The sequence below is a fragment of the Cyprinodon variegatus genome, unplaced genomic scaffold (genome assembly GCF_000732505.1).
Source record: "Cyprinodon variegatus isolate N-32 unplaced genomic scaffold, C_variegatus-1.0 Scaffold9, whole genome shotgun sequence".
NCBI classification, from domain to species: domain Eukaryota; kingdom Metazoa; phylum Chordata; class Actinopteri; order Cyprinodontiformes; family Cyprinodontidae; genus Cyprinodon; species Cyprinodon variegatus.
This window is the reverse complement of record NW_015150462.1, coordinates 1,643,677-1,667,592: the sequence shown is the minus strand read 5'-3', so window position 1 is coordinate 1,667,592 and position 23,916 is coordinate 1,643,677. Positions and strand designations below refer to the sequence as shown.

The 23,916-nt window shown below is 37.5% G+C and overlaps 4 protein-coding genes and 1 long non-coding RNA gene across 10 annotated transcripts in view; 2 read left to right on the top strand and 3 right to left on the bottom strand.

Moving 5' to 3' along the window:
• The window catches only part of LOC107086746 (multidrug resistance-associated protein 4-like), a 69,580-nt gene extending 66,163 nt beyond the window's left edge, over window positions 1-3,417 (bottom strand). The window contains exons 1-2 of one of the 2 annotated variants that reach the window (XM_015377895.1): window positions 3,388-3,417; window positions 1,967-2,072 (exon numbers count right to left, since the gene is read on the bottom strand). The gene's annotated coding sequence lies outside the window, so the exon portion shown is untranslated. Of the gene's footprint in view, window positions 1-1,966; window positions 2,073-3,387 lie in introns of those variants that run through there. The other variant, XM_015377886.1, reaches the window with a different exon arrangement.
• Window positions 124-3,809, top strand: LOC107086925 (claudin-10-like). Its single transcript, XM_015378214.1, has 5 exons — window positions 124-536; window positions 610-771; window positions 1,748-1,829; window positions 1,977-2,090; window positions 3,220-3,809. The coding sequence occupies exons 1-5, from the start codon at window positions 305-307 to the stop codon at window positions 3,653-3,655; spliced, it is 1,026 nt and encodes a 341-aa protein (XP_015233700.1). The 5' UTR covers window positions 124-304; the 3' UTR covers window positions 3,656-3,809.
• Window positions 3,522-5,730, bottom strand: LOC107087031. The gene is made up of 3 exons (XR_001481334.1): window positions 5,492-5,730; window positions 5,222-5,277; window positions 3,522-3,602 (listed from the first exon to the last, which is right to left on the bottom strand). It is a non-coding gene; the product is annotated as an uncharacterized LOC107087031 (long non-coding RNA).
• A 1,531-nt stretch (window positions 5,731-7,261) lies between these two features.
• LOC107086941 (claudin-10-like) lies at window positions 7,262-10,426 on the top strand. Of its 2 annotated transcripts, none has more exons than XM_015378248.1 (5): window positions 7,262-7,655; window positions 9,370-9,492; window positions 9,575-9,656; window positions 9,765-9,872; window positions 9,958-10,426. In XM_015378248.1, exons 1-5 carry the CDS (start codon window positions 7,424-7,426, stop codon window positions 10,139-10,141), a joined length of 729 nt encoding a protein of 242 aa, XP_015233734.1. In that variant the 5' UTR covers window positions 7,262-7,423; the 3' UTR covers window positions 10,142-10,426. The 2 variants fall into 2 exon arrangements, with proteins under 2 accessions (XP_015233734.1, XP_015233724.1); XM_015378238.1 differs by having other exon boundaries at window positions 7,264-7,655; window positions 9,331-9,492.
• Window positions 10,427-12,801: 2,375 nt separating this feature from the next.
• LOC107086760 (NACHT, LRR and PYD domains-containing protein 12-like) overlaps window positions 12,802-23,916 on the bottom strand; it is a 23,989-nt gene continuing 12,874 nt past the window's right edge. For 2 of the 4 annotated variants that reach the window (XM_015377906.1, XM_015377915.1), the window contains exons 7-11: window positions 21,632-21,808; window positions 19,149-19,325; window positions 18,695-18,871; window positions 16,367-16,543; window positions 14,108-15,055 (exon numbers count right to left, since the gene is read on the bottom strand). In XM_015377906.1, the coding sequence (XP_015233392.1) occupies window positions 14,743-15,055; window positions 16,367-16,543; window positions 18,695-18,871; window positions 19,149-19,325; window positions 21,632-21,808 (1,021 nt within the window). In that variant the 3' untranslated portion in view covers window positions 14,108-14,742. Of the gene's footprint in view, window positions 14,062-14,107; window positions 15,056-16,366; window positions 16,544-18,694; window positions 18,872-19,148; window positions 19,326-21,631; window positions 21,809-23,916 lie in introns of those variants that run through there. The other 2 variants (XM_015377925.1, XM_015377935.1) reach the window with 2 other exon arrangements.

The window sequence follows — 23,916 nt, the reverse complement described above, 5'->3', positions numbered from 1 at the left end:
GAAGTCTTATGTAATCTGATTCATGCTCAGTTCAGCGTTTTTCAGTCTAGATTCAAATCTGACTACCCTTAGCAGTGACTCATGGGAACTGGAGCCGCTCTTCCATCCCACCCACATTTTAAGAAGCACCTTAACTGGTGAACCATCCTACTTTACTTGGAGAACCAACATCTATCAACATCTGTCCTGGACATCGGACTCAAAGACCTTTCCTGCCTATTTGAAGAATAAAACCAGAGGCTGGAGACGGGAAAAATCATTTGATGAAATATCTAGAAGGGAGCAGACTCGCAGAGGGCTAAAGATGAAGATAAGAGTGGTCCAGATTTGGGGATTTTTAATGACAGTATTAGGCTGGATCTTTGTGGCCTGCACTATGGCCATGGAGGGCTGGAAGATTGCCTCTGTAGGGGGCATGGCTGGTTCTTCTATGATCAAAGTGGCCTGGCACTGGTCCAGCTTGTGGAGAAAATGCTTCACAGATTCCACTTCTGTCAGCAACTGTTATGATTTCCCTATGCTCAAATCTGATGAATGTAAGTCAACGCATACATGCACGTTATTCGTTTATCTATAGAGTTAAATTGTTTATTTCTCTGTGTGATTCAGGGCACATCCCTATCGTACGCGGCCTACTGATGGCAGCTCTTTCCCTGGGAATGCTGGGGTTTATACTCAGTCTGCTGGGCATGGAATGCACCTATCTTGGGGGTAAAGATCCTTCAAAGCACAAGAAGATCTTTACTGGCGGATGGTGCCACATCATCAGTGGTAAAATATTAGTTTCTATATGTGGGGAAATTATCATTATTAATGGTGTTTGGTACTAAATGTGCAAATGAATCAATGATCTCTCTTGATCTTTCCATGTTTTCCATTTTGTTTCACATGACTTGAGTTGCTTTATCCATTTTCACCCAATTGCAGTTTACAAGAAAAACATCAAACCTTTCTAATAACAAAAAACTTGCTAAAATACCAACTTGCAGCAAGAAGGTTCCGGGTTCCAGTCCCGGCTTGGGGTCTTTCTGCATGGAGTTTGCATGTTCTCCTTGAGCATGGGTGGGTTCTCTCCGGGTACTCCGGCTTCCTCCCACAGTCCAAAAACATGATTGTTAGGTTAATTGGCTTCTCTAAATTGTCTCCCAAAGGTGTGAGTTTGTGTGAATGGTTTATTGCCTCTATGTTACCCTACGATGGACTGGCGACCTGTCCAGGGTGGACCCCCACCTCTCGGTGATAGACAGTTGGAGGCACCAGCACCCCTTGCAACCCCGCTTTGGATAAGCGTGACAGAAAATGGATGGAAAGAATTAATTCTCTGCAAGCAAAGTAGCAGCTGAGGCTACCCTCAAGAGCTAAAAGAGATGCTAGCTGGCACTAACCATATTTGACTTTTTTTTATTAAGCATATATTTACAGAAGACAACTCTACATTTTAATCAGTTTTAGGAATAAAAAATGACTTAAACAATTAAAAATATAAGAAAAAAATCTTTTTTTTTTGCATGTACCGGTATATTTTGTAACAATAGTGAGTGAGAATATATAATGTTTTATTAAAATCCATCTGGAATCATCTGAATATTTTAAATCAGTTTTACTAAATGCATTAGAAACGGTTAGACCTGTACCATTAGGCTGAACGTAAATGAAAATTTTGACTAAAATGAAGGCATTTAAATAAATAATTGGTGGGATAATCTATTTTAAGTTGATGATTATTCTTAACATCTTATTTTCTCAGGTGGAATGTCCACAGCAGCGTATGCTGTGTATGCTGAGTATGTCAGACTGGAAAAGCTGCATCCTGGCCCTGATGGACTTGAGTGAGTTAACAGGCTTTAAAGTGAACAAATGTGGAATAAAGATAGTGTAAACCTAGAATCTCTTAGCTTTAATTATTGAAATATTTGAAGTAAAACTCAAATCTATGTATATTCATCTAAAAATATCTCCTTTTTACCTTTTTTCAGGTATGACCTTGGCACACCGATGTTTCTTGGCTGGGTGGGCTCAGCTTTTCACATGGCTGGCGGGTTTTTCTATCTGTGGTCAGTGTGCAAACCGCTCTGTGGAGAAGGAAAAAGGTCAGTAGGAGGTCATTAACTGCTGTAGCATTTTATTTTTTTTTTATTTCACCTTTATTTTACCAGGAAGTCTCTTGAGATAAAATCGCTTTTTCGAGGGAGACCTGGCCAAGAGGCAGCAGTACAATAAGACATATAAAAACACATAAAAACAACATAATATAATCAATCATAAACTAGACTCTAGAATAACAGTTACAATACACCAAATAAAGTGAATACAGTAATAAACACCATATATTGCATGGTGAATCTGTTTTTGATAAAAGAGGACAATTGGCCAAGGATCCAAAATCAACAAAACAAAAAAAATGCATTACTTAGTATAAAAAATAAATAAAAGTTGCTGTAAAAACAAAGAATTCAACAACAACAGGAGCAGTTTAAGCAAATTTAGCAAACAAGGCACACCTAGTGGTTTGAAATCATTGTAGTTTATTTTAATCACAATAAACTGGCTTGCAAAAATTACCGTATCATACAACTTCAACTTTTTTGAATTTTTCAATTGTCCAAACAAAATTACATTTCAATAAACCTCTTGTGAAAGAACACCACAGTTTAGTTTTCATTTTTGGATTAAAAATAAAAAAATAAATCAGGAAAGTGCCAAAGATTTATAGATCTGTTGGGAATAATCTGTAGATCCGGCATTTGGAAGAGACTCAGTTGACAGAAAGAGTTGAAACTGTTTTGTATCTTTGCCAACAAGCAGGACAACAATCCTAAATCTACCAAGTAAAGGGTGAAGATTAAAGTCGCAGTTGTCTTACAGAATAAAGAAAGTTGGAAGTTGATATTAACAGATGCTCTCCTACCTGTCTGACTGAGCTATTATGCAAAAAGAGAATATGAAGATATGTTTCTAAAGCAAAATAAAGGTTATAATCAAACATTATTCATTATTAATAAGGAAAACAATGTATTGTTTACCTAACATGTTTTTCTACTAGTTTGTGTTGTTCAACTAAGATCCAAATGTTTTATAAACTAAATAAAAATATACCTTTAATAAGAGAGATTGTACAAATGATTGTTTTAGTTGCACTTTGTGTTTCCTGTTATAGGATACAAGTTTCTACTGCTTATTTATCTGAAACCTATTCTTCCTCTTTCTTTTATTTTCCAGAGTAATCAGGCGGAAACCACAGCCAGACCCGGAGAAAAGCAAGCCCACCACAGCTTCTTCTGCTGTATCCGAGGTCACCTCCAATACCAAACTCTCCTCCGTCTCTGAGCTGTCGTCCAGGTCTGAGCGTACAGATGTTTCCTCCTTATCCTCTAAATCTGCACGCACCTCAAAATCCGGACAGACGGCGAGGTCAGGGCGGTCGTCCGTGACGGGGCGGACCCCCAGATCAGCTGGAACCTCAGTTTATGGTTCGGGATCAAGATCTGGATCTGATTTTCGGTCATACACCTCCTTAGAGTCCAGCGTATCTAGTTTGTCTGACTCTAGGAGCAGCAGTCGCAGCAGTAACAGCAGTCGAAGCAGCCGCACGGTGTCCACACCTGGCAGTGTGAGAAGTGGAGCCACGCCATTCGTCAAAAACTCCTACATTTGAACTGATTAATTCAAACATCAAATACTAACGCAGTTATTTTTTTCTTCTTTTCCTTGAAGTAATTAAGAAGATTAACATTTCATCTGCAGTGAACAGTAGTTTGAGCAAACAACATATAAGCTTCATCAACAAGCATTATAAGGGCAGCATCAGTTTGTGTGGTTGTATTTTTTTCTTTTCTTAAATAAAATGATCTGGTCAAATAAGGCCAAAGCTGATCTTTTTTGCCTTTTTTTTTTCAATGACGTATAGAAGCAAACCAACACTTTCCATCACCCTTAATGGGCAGTGAAACACAGCAGAGGCAGGATCATTACTCTGACCAATTTAAATTAACACTGTTCTAAATATTTAAAGCAAAAAGATGAAAACATAATTTCATCCATTAACTAGAGCAAAGCTAATTGGCAGCAGAACAAACCGAGCAGCTTCTTATATATGCTGTAACCACTGATCCCTATTTATTCACTGGATTGCTGATAGGTCTTTGGTATTGCACGGTGCTGTGAAATCACCAGCCACCAGGGGCGCTGCCAGGAATTTGGAGCCCCATGAAATACACTGATATTGGGCCCAAAAAAGAATTTTCTTTAACGTAAGCTATAAATCTGCAATAAAGATGCAGTGGAGATTATCATTTACTTTGTCAATGTAATTTTTATTGTAAAATTTCTTCAAAAGAAAATGATCAGAATGTGAAACAGTCAAATATACGTTAACTTTAAACTTTACATTTACATCCTATCAAAAAAAATAACCTATTTAAAACAAAAAACACAGCTGTATCTATGTACACATGAATAGAAAATATGTTCCTATTAGGTTTCACTATAACTTAAAGAAAAATATATTATTTTTTGTTGCCCCTGAGAACTTATTTCTCATTATAATATACATGTAATGACAAAATGTATTTTTTAGGTGGTTGCTTCAGGCGGCTTATGGCAATGATCCAGATTTATAGATGTATTTTAATGGATTTGATTTAATGTGAATATAAAACTCTAACTAAACTGTTTTAATATTGGCACAGATTTTAATACAGGCTGCTGGACGTTACGGAATGGACTTCAGCTGTCAAGGATACAATAAAAATAGATGAAGCTAAATAAAAAGAGACTTTGAAAGACTTAAAATTCATCATTTACAGTCAGAGATGCAAACGAATGGCTTCTAGCAGATATCCTGCAACTTTTAGCTTCACCTGCTGAGCAAAAATATATGCATGTCGGTTTATAACTATATACTCTTCTATACTCTGCTAAATGTTTGGCTCTAAATACGCAGTTATCTCTACAATTCCAGTAAAAAGTGACTGGACAAATTTCTGACTGATGGAATAAACGGTTTAAACTATGTATCCTTCTCACACTTTTTCTATTAGTGAACTGCGTAGACTTTGCAGTGCTTTGGACAGTCAAACGTGGGTACCCAACATAAAAGGGACATTTTAAAAAGTGCCATTTCACCAAGAGTATTACATATTATTGTTCTTCTTTGCTCTTTGCAAGTGTACATCCAGGGTTTCTGAGGCCTTGAAGGCAGCTTTTCGGAACGCCTACTCACTGGTTTGTCTCGTTTTTCTTTCGGTGTCATCAACCCCTCTCTGATGTGGCCGGTTACTGTTTATACATAAACAAAATGACTTCAGCTTTTTTACACAGGAAAGCAAACCCATCAAAACTGAGGTGGGGCAACATGCTTGGTAAGAATGTTACACAAGACTTTAAGAAATATATACAAAAATCCTCTTTCCAATTAAATCTCTTTAGCTACGAGATAGTTGGTCACTTGGTTGAACCATTCAATGTGAAACTGCATGCAGGGTTTACTTACCTTTAAAATAAATATAAAAGAATCCAGAAAATGACACATTTTCCATCTTTCCTTTGAATCCTCTCTGCTACAGACCTGCTTCATTTCCTGCCATTAAACATAAGAAAAGGGAGGCATTATCAGGGAAAGCGCCCGTGCACAAACCAAGGGTCTTATCTTATAAGCCAGCCACTATAGTCATTGTGTAAGAATTGCACTGATGTTGTTGATGAGATTTATTCAGGTTTAAAGAGCTTGAGCTAAAATGCCACGTATAAACGACAAAACCAGTGCTGACCAAAGATAACATAAACCAAGATATCAGACCAAACATCATAATGATATCTGGACAAATATACTAGCCCAGTGTTCCGATACTTTCTGAATAAAACTACTTCAGAAATAACATCACGTCGTCGGCTTAATATGAGGTTTAAATGTGGACCTGGAAAACTTACTTAGGTTAATTACTTTTATTTATTTATTTTAAACAGTGTCCTGTCTGGCGATGTGGCAATACGAATAATTATTGATCCCAAAAAGAGCCCAACAGATTTTGCTTTCACAAGTGAAGCAGTACGGCTATTGCCATTGTGTTCCGCTTGATTTATGCATATAAATTGCTCTATTATAATTCATGCAGGGAGTATTATAGATTATATTGACACTGCAATGTAAATAGAACCGGAAAGGAAAAACAGGAAAAAAGGAGAAAAGATAAAAGAAAGGAGATAAAAGGGAGATAACGATAAAACATCTTCAGTCTGCTTCATCACCTGCAAAGAGATGCAAGAAGAACAGCACAACCAACGGATATAGTATAAGAGATACAATAAAGTAACACCTTGATACTATCGCTGAAGTATAAGTAGTATTATTTAATCTGACATGCATACTGTGGTAGTTGAAGATAAGAATATGGGATTTCTGTGTGGAAGTGAATCTCTAAGTACCTGTAGTTGTTTGTGAGAATGCCTCTGTGCATGTGAAGTTTATCCAAAGGAAAAATGCTCAATGGTGGTTGTGAAGAGCCGAAGTAGCGCCCCTCCAGAGCACCGAGGCGAGTGCAGGGGGACCCAAAGCCTCAGACACCAAAAGGGATCCCAAAAGCAAAGGCGCTGGAAGATTTACTTCAATGGTAGATCAGCATTAATATGATCATTGGTGACAATATTGATGTCTGCCAATAATGAACGGCATCACTGTCACATAAGCTACATAAAAAGTGGTTTGTCTAATTTTTGTAATTAAAAGCCTCCTGCTTACCAGAACACGAAATAATCTGAACAAATAAAAACTTGACCACCATGAATAATAAGAATTGAAAACCTTTCTTTGTGTCTCCTGATCCCATTTTTAATGAGACACCAATATAAGCGTCTTTAAGTGTTGACTGATACCTATAATGAAAATAATACATACTTCATTTTATAATGTTGAATATTAAATAAATCTTTATCAGATGATATAGATTAAACATAACAGTAATTAACGAGTTGCCCATTAATTATAAACCAATGAGTTACATAAGCACTAAACAAAAGCAGATAGAAGTGGAGAATTTCTATCAGCCTGCTTACATCATAGATTTTAGCTGCAGCACAATATTTTCCAGTACTTGTTTTTTTTTTTGCTGATATCGCACCGATTTCTACCATTTATATCGGAACATCCTTTTTTTCCTTTACTCTAAAACATTGGGTCCAAAAGCACTGGTCATCTTAAAAAAAAAAAAACGTGTAAGGCTGCACCTAGAGAGGTGGTTGTAACAGTATCCCTTCCCCCAGCTGGGAAGATGAAGGATGCTTACTTGGCACAACTATCTAAAAGATAAGATGAGAAAAAAGCCCAATCTGTTACCACAACACCCAGCAGTAATGACTCAGAGGGAGCCTTCTGCCACAGCTTCCACTCAAAGACGTTATTGTTTCGTAAGGAGGATCGGCACCAACCATGGAATATCGGATGGTGATAATGTACGTGGAGCTGGGCTGCTTTGTGTCCTGCCTGTGTGGTTGGATCCTGGTGTGCTCTACTCTCCCCACAGAGTACTGGACCTTCTCTGAGGTGGGCAGCATCGTCCTGACCACGGCCAACTACTACTCCAACCTGTGGAGAGACTGCATCTCCGACACCACAGGGGTGTCTGACTGCAAAGACTACCCATCCATGCTGGACCTGCCTGGTAGGACATTCAAAAAGATTAATGCATTAATAAAAAGAAAATTCCTTAACATTAAACCAATGATTCCCAACCAGGGGTACTAGTACCCCTGGTGGTCCACCTATGCTTTATCGGAGGTACATGAAAACATTTAATATTTTTCTTCCCAGATAAAGAATTACAATAAAAATAGGACTGGGATGGGTTTTTCTCTGTAAGGATTTCAAAACGTATTCACCTTCTAGGCAACATATTTATGTTTTTTTATTTTTTATTTGTGAAATGAGATATTAGACTGTGCTTTTTCTTGGCAAAGTAAAAGTTAACTTGTTCCATTCTTTATGCTGAGACTGAGGGAGTTGAAGCAGGTGTGAAAAGAAGGAAATTCCTCCCTAGTTTAGACAAGGGGGGAAATATAAACATGTCCTTACTGTGTTTAAGGTTCTCACGTCCTTTTTCTTGTGTGAACGGATTGTCTGAAATGTTTATCTGACTAAATGTATGTCTTTGATGAATTAAGATGCTTTCCTTCTTTTGTTCAAGTGTGTGAGAAAGCTCTTTTATGCAGGTGGTGGGTTTTAGTTTCATGGGAGAGAGAGAGTGTGCTGGGATTTTTGAAGAGTATAAATCTATGTGTTTAGGATGATTAAGTCAGAGCTTCTGTATACTCTCCGTCTCATGTAAGGACGTTAAATAAAACTGATTATCTTGCAAGAAAATGCTTCCGACTCAGTTTCCTAACTTCACAAATTCTGATTGAAAAGAATAAAATCTTTGAGCGTTAAATGTTCAAGATGAGGAAATGAAATTTTCCATTTTATAATCAGTTGTAAAATAATCAACATGTTTGACCAAGGGGTACTCATAGTATGATAAAATGGCCAAGGGGTTACACAAGTCAAAAAAGGTTGGGAACCACTGCATTAAACGATAAATGTGTTGATAGATATTCGATGCCCAATCGGTGGCACACATAGCTGACATATAACTTGTATAAATTGGCATAAACACTACATTTAATAGCAGCATATAAACAACTGGGAACGTATTAGAATCAATGTAGCATCAACATATTAGGTGACTTTAAGTGGAAAGGGTTTTTTTTTTATTCTAGTTCAAAGTGTTAAGGGGGCTGAATGCAAACTCACTTTCTGACTAATTTCTTAAAATTGTTTGCCCCTATGCAAGGCATGTTTATTTATAAAGCACAATGTAGTGCAGAGAATTAAAAGTGCAATAAATGAATTAAAGAATAAAAATAAATTTAAAATTTTCCAGTCTTCTGGAAGTTTGTTCCATATCAGCGGATGATAGGAACTAAATGCTGCTTCTCCATGTTTGGTTCTAGTTCTGGGTAAACAGAGTAGGCTGGAACTAAAAGACCTGAGTGGTCTTTGAGGGTTGATCCACTGACAACAAATCTGTTATGGATTGAGGTGCTGATCTATTCAGTGATTTATAGACTAACAGAAGGATTTAAAGTCTTTAAGGTTTAAATTTAAGGACTTGAGGACTGGTTTAATGTGCTCTACTTTTTGTTTTGGATCAGCTGCAGCTGTCTGATGGACATTTTAGGGAAAAATCTATATTACATCTCTTTTTAGCTTGAAATTGTACCTACATGTAATAAAATAATATTTTATGTTTTTTGTTTTGGAAACAAGTTTAATATCTTTTTTTTTTCTTCTTCTTTTAGTTTGGCTGCATGCTCTCAGAGCACTTGCAATCTGCTCAGTCATTACAGGCTTCTTTGGAGGCGTCCTGACGCTCATTGGGATGAAATGCACCAAAATTGGGGGAACAGAGATTATTAACTCGAGGGTGACGTTTTCTGGAGGCGTAACATTCTTAGCTTCAGGTAAAGATTCTTTTTTTCTTGTAATACTGTTAAAATTCAAATATGAAGGCATTGTTAATGAAATTAGGGACTTTTCCGGCAGGATTTTGTGGCATGATTACATATTCGTGGTGGGCTAATAGAGTCATATCGCAATTTGTGGATCCAAACTACAAGGCCCAGAAGTGAGTGATATTGAATTATTGAGTTGCATTGAATTGTTAGGAAAATAAAACTTTCAAGTCAGAACTAAATAAAAGGTGAATGAATATGAGTGGTGTCTCTTTATTCAGGTTTGAACTGGGTGCTGCTGTGTTCGTTGGCTGGGGAGGCTCCATTCTTCTCATCTGTGGGGCAGGTGTGCTCACTTTCTTCTCTGGGAAAGAGGGTCTCATATCAAGGTGAGGCTATATTTCTGACGTGAAATGATTGCTACCAAGACTTTCTGGGAGAAAATGACCATGTTTGTGTCCATTTCCTTTACAGTTCATCTAAAAGGCCTCAAAGGCCGGCTTCTTATGCCACTGTCCGTAGCAGACGGACGTACATGCGGCCACCATCATCATCCAGGGTGACGATAGTGCCGCCGCTGTATTATTCAGGCAGGAGTCAAACAAGCAGAGGGACAACAAGGACTCCTTTCATTCAGAGTCGGGATACCTTTGTATGAGCTCAGAACTCAGTTTAAGAGTTTAAAGAGAAAAGTATACAAAAAAAAATCTGCCACGTTTGGTAAAAGACCAAAGAGACTGGTTAGTAAAAGTGACAGATTAAAGCAAATATTTTATTAATCTGTTAGTTTTGCCAATAAAATAGGGAGAGATATAATTTTGATTTCATAAGAATCCCTTGTCCAAACCAAGAACAGTTAATAAATTTATTATTTGGGGCCAAAAGGTAGAGTAACAAGAAAACTTTTTATTTAATGTAAAGCAACCTTTACTGAAACCCCTATTTTTTTTTTTTTTTAAGGAACCAAACCCTTAAATTATGGCTTTTTTAAAAGCTTTTTGCTTGATACAGTAATTTAAATATAATAAACTTGTTTTAATTTCTCCTTATTCATTGTGCTGTACTAATCTCACCTTTTCCTCTTTTTTCTGATGAATAAATTCTTGTCCTGATTTCTCATTTTGTTGAGTGCTCTGCTTTTAGCTGTATTGTTTTTAAAGATGCGTTAATAAACTAACTACAAGACTAAATCATCTGTCATATCTGCGGAAATAGTTTCCTAAATAAAAACAATCTGTAACACAGAATGATTTACATTGTAAAATATACAAAATTTTTGTAGAGTATTTGCAGCAAAGTCAAAATATTTTATGGAAAGTTATGTTTTAAGCATTTTTTGAATGGAAAATTCACTCATCAATAAAAAATAAGAAAGGTTATTTGTGCTTACTGCTTATTTTATGAAAGTTAAATTTTCTGGTTGGATTCTGCAATGATTAGATCAGGCTTTCAATGCAGGAATTTTGCAAATAAAAAATTTGTTTTTTCCTTTTGTTGCTGGACTTCATGCAGGAATACCTAAACCAAAGGCTGCCAACTTTTCAACAAACCTTGGGGTGAGATTTTGAAATAGTTTGGACAGAAAACCCTGTCAGGATTCGACCAAAAGGCTCTGAGGATAAGAGCAGCTATAACGTCTGAGATTTTTCAGAGGATTTAACTGAAACAAAGTGTCAGAATGTGGGATTTTTATAGCATAGTAAATGTTGCTGAATAACAATCAGTGATCCATAGTTATGTGGAACAGTTTTCTCACAATATACATTATTTTCTATATACTGGTGTTTTAAAGAAGAAAGGGCCCTACTAAAATAATTGCATCTTAAATATAATGTAAACTAAGAATTTCACAACTTTGTATATGAATTATTCTTTGCAGTTTGAGTAAAATAAACAATGGGGAACTAAAGAGTTATTACTGTATTACTGGCACTAATACAGGAACCAGTGCAATGGTCTCTTCTTGGGTGGCAGATCTTTTGAAAAATAAAATGTAATGGTTCTTTTTCATTTTGTGGAGCTTCTATGGGTTTGAGAGGCAAACCTGAACTCAAGTACTAGATTGCTTAAAATCTTCAATAACTTACAAAGAGAATTATCCTAGTGCAGATAAGATAAAAATTAAAATGACATACCTCGTAACAACTGTCAATATCTGGCACAGTGAACAGGTGGGAATACGGACTGAGTATGAACCTGGCATGTCCCTTTGTGTTAGCACTAAGGTTGTATTAAAAAGACTGGATTTTGATCACAGTGGTATTTCTATACATAAATGACTGGAACGGAGTTGTTTTAATGTCTGTTATTTTTTAGTGTAAGAAATTGGGAATATGGAATGAGAGTGTGTGAAGACACTGAGATGGGTGAGTCTCACTCCCAATGGGTGAGAGTTGACAGCCCTGTAAACCGTCTTTGCTGTTGGCTCTGCCTGAACACAATGTGTGTTTTAAAGATGGTGGGGATGGAGCTGCTGGAAAAGGAGGAACAGGATACGGTTCTTAAGCAGCAAAGAGCTAAAAAAATGTTCCCTAGTCTCCAAGCACACCACTTCATGACTGTACCGCTCCCCAGAGGGCAGCACAGGAAACACATGGTGTAGAGACAGCTGTCTGATAATTCTGCAGGTCTTGTTGAATCAGCTGGACATGATGGAGGATTGTTTGCGCTCTTCAGCTTTGATAAAAATCCTTACACAGTGCAAAGATGTATCCCCCCACATGTCTTAGTAACTATTTATTAGAAACCTAAAGCTGCTCACCTGTACAATGATGCTCTTCTGTTCTGACCTCATCAGAGCAGACTTGTATTTTAAGCCACAGATGCAACAGAACTAGAAGTGCAGGAAGAACAAGTAAAATCTTTAAACAAGATATAAAAGTCAGTTTCTCCAGAAAGTGTTTCCAATTCTCATCAAAGTCTTTACTCAAAATGAATATTTACCATCAAGAAGACAGAAATAATATATCTGAAATCTACAAGAAAAAGCTTCATGGTCTAATTTAAGAAACCACCAAAAAACATCTAAAACACAAACCCAAAAATTGTATCAAAGTTGAACAAATATAACTGTAAAACTTTAAAATTAAGCTTTATTTCATATTTCTTGGTTACAGAATGAAGATTAATAAATAAACTTTACATTTTACTCAAACAAAAACTACATGTAGCCATTAAGTAGAGCTTAATAATTTTCAGTTTTTTAATAGACAATATTAGACACTTATTGACAGGATTAACCCATTGACGCCTGAACTTTTACACACCCACAAATATATACATACATAATTATATTTTATATATATATATATATATATATATATATATATATATGTATGATTTCAAACTATCCACTTAGAAAGGATCTCTGCTTGAGAATAATTTTTGCATGTTATACAAATGGAATATACAACAGGGGGAAATTATTGGCAATTAGCAAGACACAATGGTTCTGCAGGTGGGGAACCACTGACCACTTCTCAGTACCTATGCTTTCTGGTTGAGGTTTCTGTCCCTTTTGAATGTTGAAGGTGCTTTTACACAGGTGGTAGCATGAAACAGACTATAACCCACACAAGTGGCTCAGGCAGTGCAGCTCATCCAGGATGGCATATCATTGTGAGCTGTGGCAAGAAGTTGGCTGTCTGTCAGCACAGTGTCCAGAGGCTGGAGGCCCAACCAGAAGACAGGATAGTACACTAGGAAACGTGAAGGAGGCCATAATAGGGCAACAACCAAGCAGCAGAACCGCTACTTTAGTCTTTGTGCAAGGAGGAACAGGAGGAGCACTGCCAATGCCCTGCAAATTGACCTCCAGCAGGCAACAAATGTGCATTTGTCAGCACAAACAATAAGAAACTTACTCCAGGAGGATGTTATGAGGAGCCTTAGTCCACAGATGGAGGTTGTACTCACAGCCCAACATTGTCCAGGATGCTTGTTAATTTACAAAGAACACCAGGATTATCAAATTTGCCACTGGCGCCCTGTGCTCTTCATATATGATAGCAGGTTCACATTGAGAACATGTAACAGAGTCTGGAGTCACAGTGGAGGGCAATCTGCTGCCTGCAACATCCTTCAGCATGATCAGCTTTGCAGTGGGTCAGTAATGGTTTTGGGTAGCATTTCTTTGCAGGGCCACAGAGCCCTCCATGTGCTCGCCAGAGATAGCATGACTGTGGTCCACTCAGCGGGTATAATAACAGGCTGTGAGGTATGCCCAAAGTCAGTCCTGGAGGGCTGCTGTCCTGCAGGTTTTAGAGGTTTTCCTGCTTGAGCACAGCTAAATAAACAAGCTCTTGTTGAACTGCAATCATCAGGATGAGCTGTGCTAAAGCAGGGAAACCTGCAAAACCTGCAGGACAGTGGCCCTGGAGGACCAACTTTCCGTATGCCTGGATTACATGCTATCTATGCTGAGTACATAATACAAAGTTTGGTGCATATTTGCAACAATAGGCATGAACCATTTAACAAACAAGATAGAAATCTTTAAGCTCAAACTGCTGCTTTGATCTCAATGGATTATTAGGAAACAGCTTAGCTTTTTTCATCTGCAATAATCTATCCCACCACCTGCAGAGAGAACAGAGAAGACAAAATGAGTGTTTCCAGCATCTTTCATCAGCTTTCAGTCAGTGGTTGAGTTTCCATTATAAATATGCGCAACTCTGTCAATAGTCTGCTTATTTAAAAAAATGCAATTATTAAAAATTTAAATAAGAAATGCAATTAAAGTTGCATATAAATACATTTATTCACATAAGTCTGGAAAAACAACATGGCAGCAGCAGCAGATTAAAAAGACGAGATATATCCATCATATTTCAGCCACGGCTCTAGTGCTAATCCTCACAAAATAAATGTAAAAGATTATGCTTTTGAATCAACATATGAAGCACCATCATCCTCCAACTATTTCTGGTCTTCATCTTTTTACAAGATAATAAGGTCCAGTTGCAGGACAATGACTCTTGTGATCCAAAAAAGTGTTAGAGTTTTGCGAAATATATTAATTTTAATGCAATAACGCATGTCTCTCCCCCTCTCTCATACCCTCTCCTGTCAACCCACTGTACAAAAAATGAGCCTCTAGTTCCATAAAAACCTCAAAAACCAAAGAATAAAATAGATTGTTTGGGATTTGTTTGAAAATTTCCTTGTTTTCATTTTGAAATGTTGTTTCGTGATTACAATTTGATGGTAAATTGTAACAGAGATAGTAATGCAGCTCAACCGATATGAAGGCAGTCGTGCTCAGAGCAGCTGTGGAGCAGAACTTATGTATGGATGATTTGTGAAATCAGAACTAGTGATTTTTAGACTGTGACTAAGTTGAAACTGATTGAATGTTTCCCATTGCAATGAGAGAAAAAATCTTTTCATGTATCTACTGACCGTTAGAGTCTCCAGTTTGTAGTCTGGATTGCTGACAAAATCATTCAGTAGCTGGACATCTGACTCCAGATTGTTCAAGCTCAGGTCCAGTTCTCTCAGATGGGATGGGTTGGAGTTCAGAGCCGAGGCCAGAGAAGCACAGCTGGTCTCTGACAGGCTGCAGCTATTCAATCTTTATAAAGAATAAATTGAAGAATAAAATAAATCTGAACCAGTTACAGAGCTCGCATTAATATCTAACAAGAAAAAGTCTGGTAGTACAGAACGATTATTCCTGGAGGAAATATGAAGAAATTAAGATAACTGCAGTTAGAATTAACTATTATAATTATTCCACAACCATAACAACCTGATGTCAAGATTGTTTAATGCAAAACCAACTGTAAGAGCTAAAACACACAGAACATTGAACTATCAATCCAGAGTTTCAAAGGCTACGTTCACACTGCAGCCTGAAGTGACACAAATCCAATTTTTTTGCCAATATGCGACCTGGATCTGATCTTTTCATGGCAGTCTAAACAACACAGATCCGATTTTTCCAAAGCGATCCAGGCCGCCGGGCTGTGGTCCTAAATCCGGTAAGAATCTGATCTTTTCAAATGCAACCTGTGTTTGAACAGCTAGGTTGCATTCATTATATTCAACAAAGGTCACTATTCTGCATCTTGCTACCCAGAAGCTGGAAGAAAAACAACCATTGTGGACGATGATGTGGAGAGCAGTCTTTTTTTAACCATCTTGAAAAGATTACGTTTTTAAAGTTCGGAAAGATCACTAGATGCGGTCCAGCGCTACCATCCATGTCTACTTCCATAAACACAGAGCACGCTGGCCTGTGATGTAATTGCGTTCTCCACTGCGCATGCGGGACACTTGCGTTCTATGAAAGCAGTTCACACAGGAGATCACATACAAGTCAGATATATTTGGAAATGTGAACAGATACGCAAAAAAAGTTGGATTTAACAAAACAATCAGAACTGAACTTTAAGGCCTGCAGTGTGAACGTAGCCTAAAAGTGTTGAATTATACATTTGCTCATGTCAAAGATTTTAAGAGCAGTCTACTCTTCTCTGACATGTGTTACATGAGGGGAGTCATCTCCAGGACTAAGTTCTTACAAAAGTTTTAGGAATCTTTAGGTTTCAACAACTTTGCCTATGTTAGCTCCATATTATCAAATAATGTTGCTGGAAATAGGAGTTGGAATTCCCTGCATCAAATGCTCTAAATAAACTGGATCCTGGGAAGTTCTGGATAATAGATGCAACACCACATCCATTTCAATTAATTCTTTTATATTTTGTAGATATAATTTAATAAACCAGAAAAGGAATCTTTAAACAGACCAAGTCAGTGAAGAAGAAAACAGACATTGATGATTGCGCAACTGTGCAATATCAACCATACATCAGGAGTTTAGTGCAAACACAATTTTAACATCAGAAACGTCTGAATTTGCTAAAACATTTTGTCTTACTTTAATCTCTGTAGTTTGCAGAGGGGAGTCTGTAGAAAACAACAAAGCTCCTTCACTCCAGCATGCTTCAAGTCTGTGTTCCAGCCCAGGTCCAGTTCCCTCAGATGGGAGGGATTGATCTTCAGAGCTGAGGCCAGAGAAGCACCGCTGATCTCAGACAAACTGCAGTTCTCCAGTCTGAATAAAGCATCAATCATATGAGATGAAACCAGGGTTCCGGTTAAAATAGTTTGAGTTCTCACAACAGCTCCATTAATATAAACTCAGGTACTGTAGCCAAATTATACTGGTTTAACAAAAATCAGGTCTGTATTGGTCTGTTATCCAATTCCAAAACATGTAGGGAGACTGTTTGATTTAGCCACATTACAGTGTAGTCGGTGACCTTCAAATGGAGCCAAACCTTGAAGTTCAAGCTCCCCTGTTGGTTAAAAATGACAGTGTTTCTGTCACGATTCTGCCCTGTGTGGACTTGTGTTAGTTTCCCTTTATGTTTTCAGGATCCTGGATCCTCGTCTTTCTTTCAAGCAATATTCCCTTCCTCCTTCTACTCTTCATTTGGGTCAGCAACAACATCCATAAACCCTGACAGTTTGTTTGAGGTATTTCAGGACATTTTAATTTGAGAAAAAACATTTTCAACTCTATGCAAACATTATTAAACAAATTAGATCCAAGAACACAAAAGCATGTCTTTTATTTTATATTTTGAACCTTTGGCACAATAAACATATATTAAGCTCTTAGATTGTACTTGCTGTCTGAAAAAGTCAATTTCAACAGCATATTTTGAAATACCCTTTCTTTGATCTAAAAACTTAAATTTCTGTCTCTGCTATTTTAAGATAATTCATTTAATATCAAACCATGTTTGAGATCATTCAGTTTCTGTTCTATTACTACTTAAAGTGTTGTTTAATAAGTTTTTTTTACCCAAGAAAATAGCAGTGTAATCTGTAAAAAAAAAAAAAAAAATAATTAAATTAAAGAGAAATGACAGAAATATTATTAATTTATCATTTTCTCTCATTCCATATAAATCAGATCGTTCACATAACCACTAATGGACAACAGTATCAAAAACGTTTTTTACTCTGTGTACCTTTAGAGAATAGGTCATGGATTAGCAGCCCGGGGTCCGGATCCGGACCCATCTGCATGCTAATCTGCACCCAACCTGATTTAACACATTTATAAATTACAGCATGTAGTCCGACGGCAGTGTCTAACTTTACTTGCACCGCTTCTGCTGTTTGTACGGTAAAGCACTCCGGAGCGTCCAACACCAGGCTGCAGGTGATATAAATTAGCCAATGAGCTGCTGTCAGTCTGGGTTGCTGCTGCTACTTTTAGACACAGCAGCAAACCTGTGGCAAGCCAGGCGATGGGAAAGAAGGTGAAAACGAGGAAAAAAGAGAAGAGAAAGTGTGGATTGCTGGAAGAACTGCGGTGAACTCGTGAAAGAAAAATGAAATGGTGTGCTCAAAGATGACCCTGCACATTTTGAGTATGTTCGGCTCAACCTGCTGCTGTGAAGCAGGATTCTCCACCATGAACAGAATAAAAAATAAATATGGATCCAGGCTCAAAATGAGCTCCTTGATATGTGCTTGAGAATGGTGCCATTTGTCACCATTCAAACTCAGGTTTAAAGCCTTGCAGGACAGCCTAAAGCCGACTGCTCTCATTAAGCCAGAAAAAAGATAGAAAATAACAAAAACAAACTATCAGTTCAAGTGTTTTATAAAATATGTGAATCAGGAAATTGTCAAATACCTAACTGAAGGATTGTTGTTCTCGACTTCAAAAAAACACTTTAGATTTTAAAATGGAAAAATTTTATTTTTTTTCTCAATTTTTTAAATTTAATAAGTCAATATATAACGTGTATGCTTAAAAACCTCAATTTATTTCAGTGTTAAATTCTGTTTAAAGTACCAGGCTATAATTAGAAATGTCCCCGGACCTTTACTGGTTGTTGATTTTCTTTATTCGAACCCCACTTATTTTTAATCGGTGACCCCTAATGTAGAGTATTCAGGACAGATATATTATGTGCTATAATGTCCATTATATTATGTCCATAGGGCTCTGAATCTTGAGGTTTTTAATTTGATCCCCCATTGCAGACTGCCACTCTGGGTCCCTGAGCAAGACCAATAACCCCAAGGGGATGGGTCAAATGCAGAGAAGTAATTTCCCTCTGGGATTATTATAGTATATAAAGTACAAAAAAAAAAATTACTGTATATGATAAAGTAGTTAGATGTATATGTCTGGTGTGAACAAGCAGACTTGTTCATGCCAAACTAAAACATGGAGTCTTACTTCAATGTCTGTAGTTTGCAGAGGGGAGTTTTAAGAGCTCCACAGAGCTCGTCCACTCCAGCATCCTCCAGGTTTCTGTTTCGGCTCAGGTTCAGTTCTGTCAGATGGGACGGGTTGGACTTCAGAGCTGAGGCCAGGGAAGCACAGCCGGTCTTTGACAAACTGCAGGATTCCAGGCTGAATGAAAAATAAAACATGTGAGCTGATGCCAACAGGACCATGTAAAAACCTTCCTTAACTAATATGGATGGTGATTAGTTCATAAATTAATCTTGAGTCGATTGGTCTGACAAAAGTGGTGGATCCTTATGTAACCTTATCTTGTCTTTATTAATCCTTTTGTATAAATAAAAATGTTTTCCAATATGTTTTTTTACATTAAACTAGACATCCAGAGGAATAACATAAATGCATATATTGCACAACGGCACTAAAGTAAAAATTGGTGTCTTACCACAATATCTGTAATTTGCAGAGAGGACTCTGTAGAAAACCACAAAGCTCCTTCACTCCTTTATCTTTCAGGTCTTTGTTCCAGCTGAGGGTTAGCTCCGTCAGATGGGAGGGGTTGGACTTCAGGGCAGAGACCAGAGAAGCACAGCTGAACTCCGACAAACTGCAGTTCATCAATCTAAATAGAGGATAAAACATGCAAGGATGCAGTTTGAAGAGTCCAACAGAGCCAGTTCAAGATCAATAATAATGACAGCATTAAAGACCTAGGGGCTCTCATATAAAACATGCATAAGCAAGAACCTGTGTTAATTTCGTCAGCTTTTTTTTTTTATTTAGTCTTAGTCACAATGACGAAAATTAATTTTAGCCTTAGTCATTGCCTTCCCTATTTAGTCTTAGTCTAAATGACGAATGTCAATTTTAGTCTCAGTCAAATTTTAGCCATTTTAGTTCACACTGCAAATAAAACTTCTTCACACACTGCTTCTCTTTTCTCTATATTATTTATATAACACTGTGCAGAATAGAACTTTCCAAACACTGATTCTCTTTTTAACATATATCCCACTGTACACATTGAACCTTTTGTCGGTTTGTTTCATCATATCCACAAAGTCTTCATCCTCAATGGTCCTTGCAGGTAGGCCAGAACGCCCAATCCACTTTGCCACTGAGTTCTCCAGGGCTTTCTGCTCTTTGGCATCGGGTTTGTACGGTGGGGGTGCTCCCAACTTCTGAATTGGCTGAGGTGTCAGTCATTATCATGCAGGTTGTTTTGTTGTCCTTCTCGTTGTAAACGAAATGGCTCCACACATCCAGGCGTTGTTTTCGCCCAGCTCCTCCAACAAACTGTACACCGTTATCTGAGCCCAACGCCATGACTGCAAAGTTGAGCTAGCCACAGTTAACTACGACCAGTGACCAGTATAAGCCCTCTGCTACTACTAACTGAGCGGCGTGAGGCACTGTGGGACAGGCGCCATGTAGGGACAAGCAAGGCAGAAACGCGTTATCTTCTATGAAGCTAAAGAAACACTTATATTAACAATTACAAATTAATTATAAACAATCACATTTTTTAATGTCCACTCTTCCATGGCTTGTTAATTTCGTCTGGTCTTAGTCTTGTTGACGAAAATAATTTTTTATTCTCGTCACATTTTTATTTTCTGAAAACAATATTTGTGCGTCATCGTCTCGTCATGGTTTCAGGAAAAAGGGGCGTTAACCAAATATTTTCTTCATCGTCCTGGTTGACGAACTTAACACTCGCAGGAACAAAACTTGCAGGATAACATTTTTAGCACAGTTTGGTATTTACATAAAACCACAACATGAAAGTGGCAGTTTTTCCACACAGAACATGGAAAGCAACACAAATATTTTCAATCCAAAAAAAATTATAAAACAGCAAACCTCATGACGATATGCTGAAATATGGCATTTAGTTTTATTTAACTCATCAAACCCAAACGTTCGAGCTTGTACAATTTGAAGCAAATCAAATTCAGCCTCGAATTATAACATACTCCAGAGTCTTCCCTTTTCTTAGGTCTTGGACAGTTTTTTTTTGGATTTCTTTTAAAAGATGAATCCATTTTTTGAGCACCAGACCCTGGATAAAGGTTCTCTGGAATAAAAAAAAATGGAAGTAATGATTCTCCATTAAGGAAACCCACTTCTGATTATTTGATTCTGGACAGGTGGATTTTCGACAAGAAGTTTAATATTTGGAGCACCAGGTCCTGGGTGAAGGTTCTCCATAGTTTCCCTGATTATCTGGTTCTGGGCAGGAGGATTTCTGAGAGTGGTATACAGGATTACATCACATAGAGCTGTGGCCAAGAGTCGTCCATAGTTCCCCTTTTAATCATATGTGGAGACTATCTAGACCCTAACTGAGAGGAAACCCTGTGAAAGGTACAGACTGTAATGATCTTGCTAAGTTTTTTCAACTGGTGTAAGAAGGGATTTCTAATCCACATTTGAGGCTGAAATTGAGTATTTCTAAACTTCAAAATGGTATAACAGATCTTGTCAATTTAAAGTTATAAGGGCTCCCCATTGGTCAATGCTTAGCCAATATTAGCTCAATCTTAATGGGCCCAAGTGGACAGAGGATAGGCTCACAGATAAAACAGTTCCTGAGTGGCTGAAGAGTCAGACTTGTTAGAAAACAAGATCTCTGTGTTTCTTCCTTTTTTTTCTCTTTAGGTAAATTGCCTTCTCTGGCCATTCTACAGTTTCCTGTATAGCCTATGTAAAAAAATATATAAATATACATGAAAATGTCATATGTTTATATTACTGTTTATATAAGTATATATATTTTTACTATTTTTCAAGGCTGCACTTGTTGCAACATGATGAAGCCAATGAGGATAAAAACTAAAAAGGAATAACTTTTGGGAGGACCTATCAGCGCTCCTGTTTTTGTTGTTTCTTTTTGATTTTGTGTGTTAACACAACATGGTGTCCTACCTTAATCTCTGCAGTTTGCATAGGGGTGTTTGTAGAAAACCGCAGAGCTTTTCCACTCCTGCATCTTTAAGGTCGGTGTTTTTGCTCAGGTCCAGTTCTGTCAGATAGGAGGGGATGGACTTCAGAGCTGAGGCCAGACTAGCACAGCTGATCTCTGACAGACTGCAATTCACCAAACTGAATAGAACAAAACATGCCAGTTAGGCCAACAGGATGCAGGTTAAAACAGTCCAACAGAACATGTCAATTTTCTTGTCACATCCCTTCTAAAATTACCACATAAGTGGTGATTTTCCTTCACTTAGTACTTTAGTAATAGATATTTTTTCCCCATCTCAGTTCAGACTCCCTCCTCTCCAGGTTTACTCAACATTTTACCGTTTTCTTCCACAGTCTGCAGCTTGTTTTTGCGTTTTGCAGGCTGCATGTTCTCCTTTGCAAGGATTAATAAATGCTGGCTTGAATGAAAAAACAGCAGATCTCAATTAAATAAGACTATACATTTTTTCCCATCAATACTCTTGCCAATATTAATGACACTGATTGTAGCTCTAAGACATGTTTTCAATGTTAACCGTTTGTAGATGTTTACTGAATGGTTGGTGAAGGGAAGGACACTTTTTGAACGCACGTGCCGATCGGACCAAAGCTTCAGTGTGCTTATAGGTACACAGATGGCAAGAAGAGAGCAAAGCAATATTTTGTCGAGTTTATCAATCAGGATCATAATATTGTTCAGATGTGGGGGTCATGCAATGCAGCACAATGATAGTAGTTTCAGTTAAAAACTCAGTCTGTTGATCCTACCCGCTGCAGTGGCAGAGCAGCTCCTGATATTCACTCTAAGACAAGGAGAAAATGCTGAAGGGACATCTCTCCTCCTCTCTGCTTGTTTCCTTCATTATAATTTTACATGTATTTGAAATAAATCTGCTGCATTGTCACTGTATTTGACAGTCTTTTTACAACCTCTACAGCTTGTGTTCTCTGATTTTGTTCAGTCACAGTGTTCCTCTTCCTGTCTGCTATAATAATGCTACGTTGGTTTGTCTCTACCTGCTTTTGTACCAAGATACAGACCTTCTTAGGCCTGCCTGCCCATGATCTTGTAAGTAAGGCTTTTTGGGACAGGGTGGGAAGATAGATCCATCGTCACAGTTTGGAGCCTGTTCTTTTTAAAAAAAAAAAAATTCTGAATGGTTTGTGCCTGTTTCGACAAAACAGAGGTTCCAAAGGGGGAACTGTGGTTTGCGTCTGGCTCTGCAGAATAGCTGTTTTTTCAGAGTAAATCTATGAGTCACGAGTGGCGTCACTTTTGGACGGTCCGAGTGGGACGAAGAGAAAAACAAGGAAATTGAAAAAATGGTATGAATCTGCTACTCCAGCAGATGAACAAAGAGGATTTCAAAACTTCAAAAAGATGGAATTGCAGTGTTGTCCGATAGGATTTTTTTTTTTAACTGCTATTTTTCGTTGTTGAATGTAAGATATTTTGCAGATATATTTTTTTATACATAAATTATTTAGATTTACTTATATCTTTCTACCCCTGTTATAGAATAGAATAGAAAATCTCTTTAGTGTCCCACAATGGGGAAATTTATAGCAGCAAAAGGATTATAGAAAAAAATAGTCACACAAATGTGGACCTTAGAAAATTGTATAAGAATAACATAATAGTGAAGATAAAGATAAACAATAAAATCCTGTACTGTAAAGTGTTTTAACAATATAAAACTGGGCACCTGAAGAATAAATAACCAATATGCAGCTATGGACATTTTTACAGTAATGGATATTTGAAAATAGCAGCAACATCAGAGATGTGCAAAATGATAGCAGCATGTTACCTAACTGACTAAGGTTTATATCATTACATTTGCTTTTATTTGTTCATGCTCCTGTGATTGTCACCTTTATTCCACTCTGGTTTGTCATGAGTGTAGTCTTTGTTCACAGCTAAAACTCTTCCGCTTTCCTTATTTTTCACAGACTTTGAAGGATCCAGTCCAGTTAGACAGCATCCTTGGAAGACGCACCCCATGAATACGAACATAGCCGTAGTCTAAGTTTTCAAATAAAATAAACATCCCTGAGTGCGTTCTCTTAGGGGCGTGTGCCCAAGCCACCTGTGTAGAAGGGAGAGCGATAGGAGGGGAAGTGAAGGAACAGAGGGCACATAATCAGTGCCGTCACTCTGTTATTAATCATTTTATGCTGTTAAATATAGAAGATGCCAACTAGAAGAACATTTTTTTTAGAGGGTGGTTTGACGCCCCCTCTAG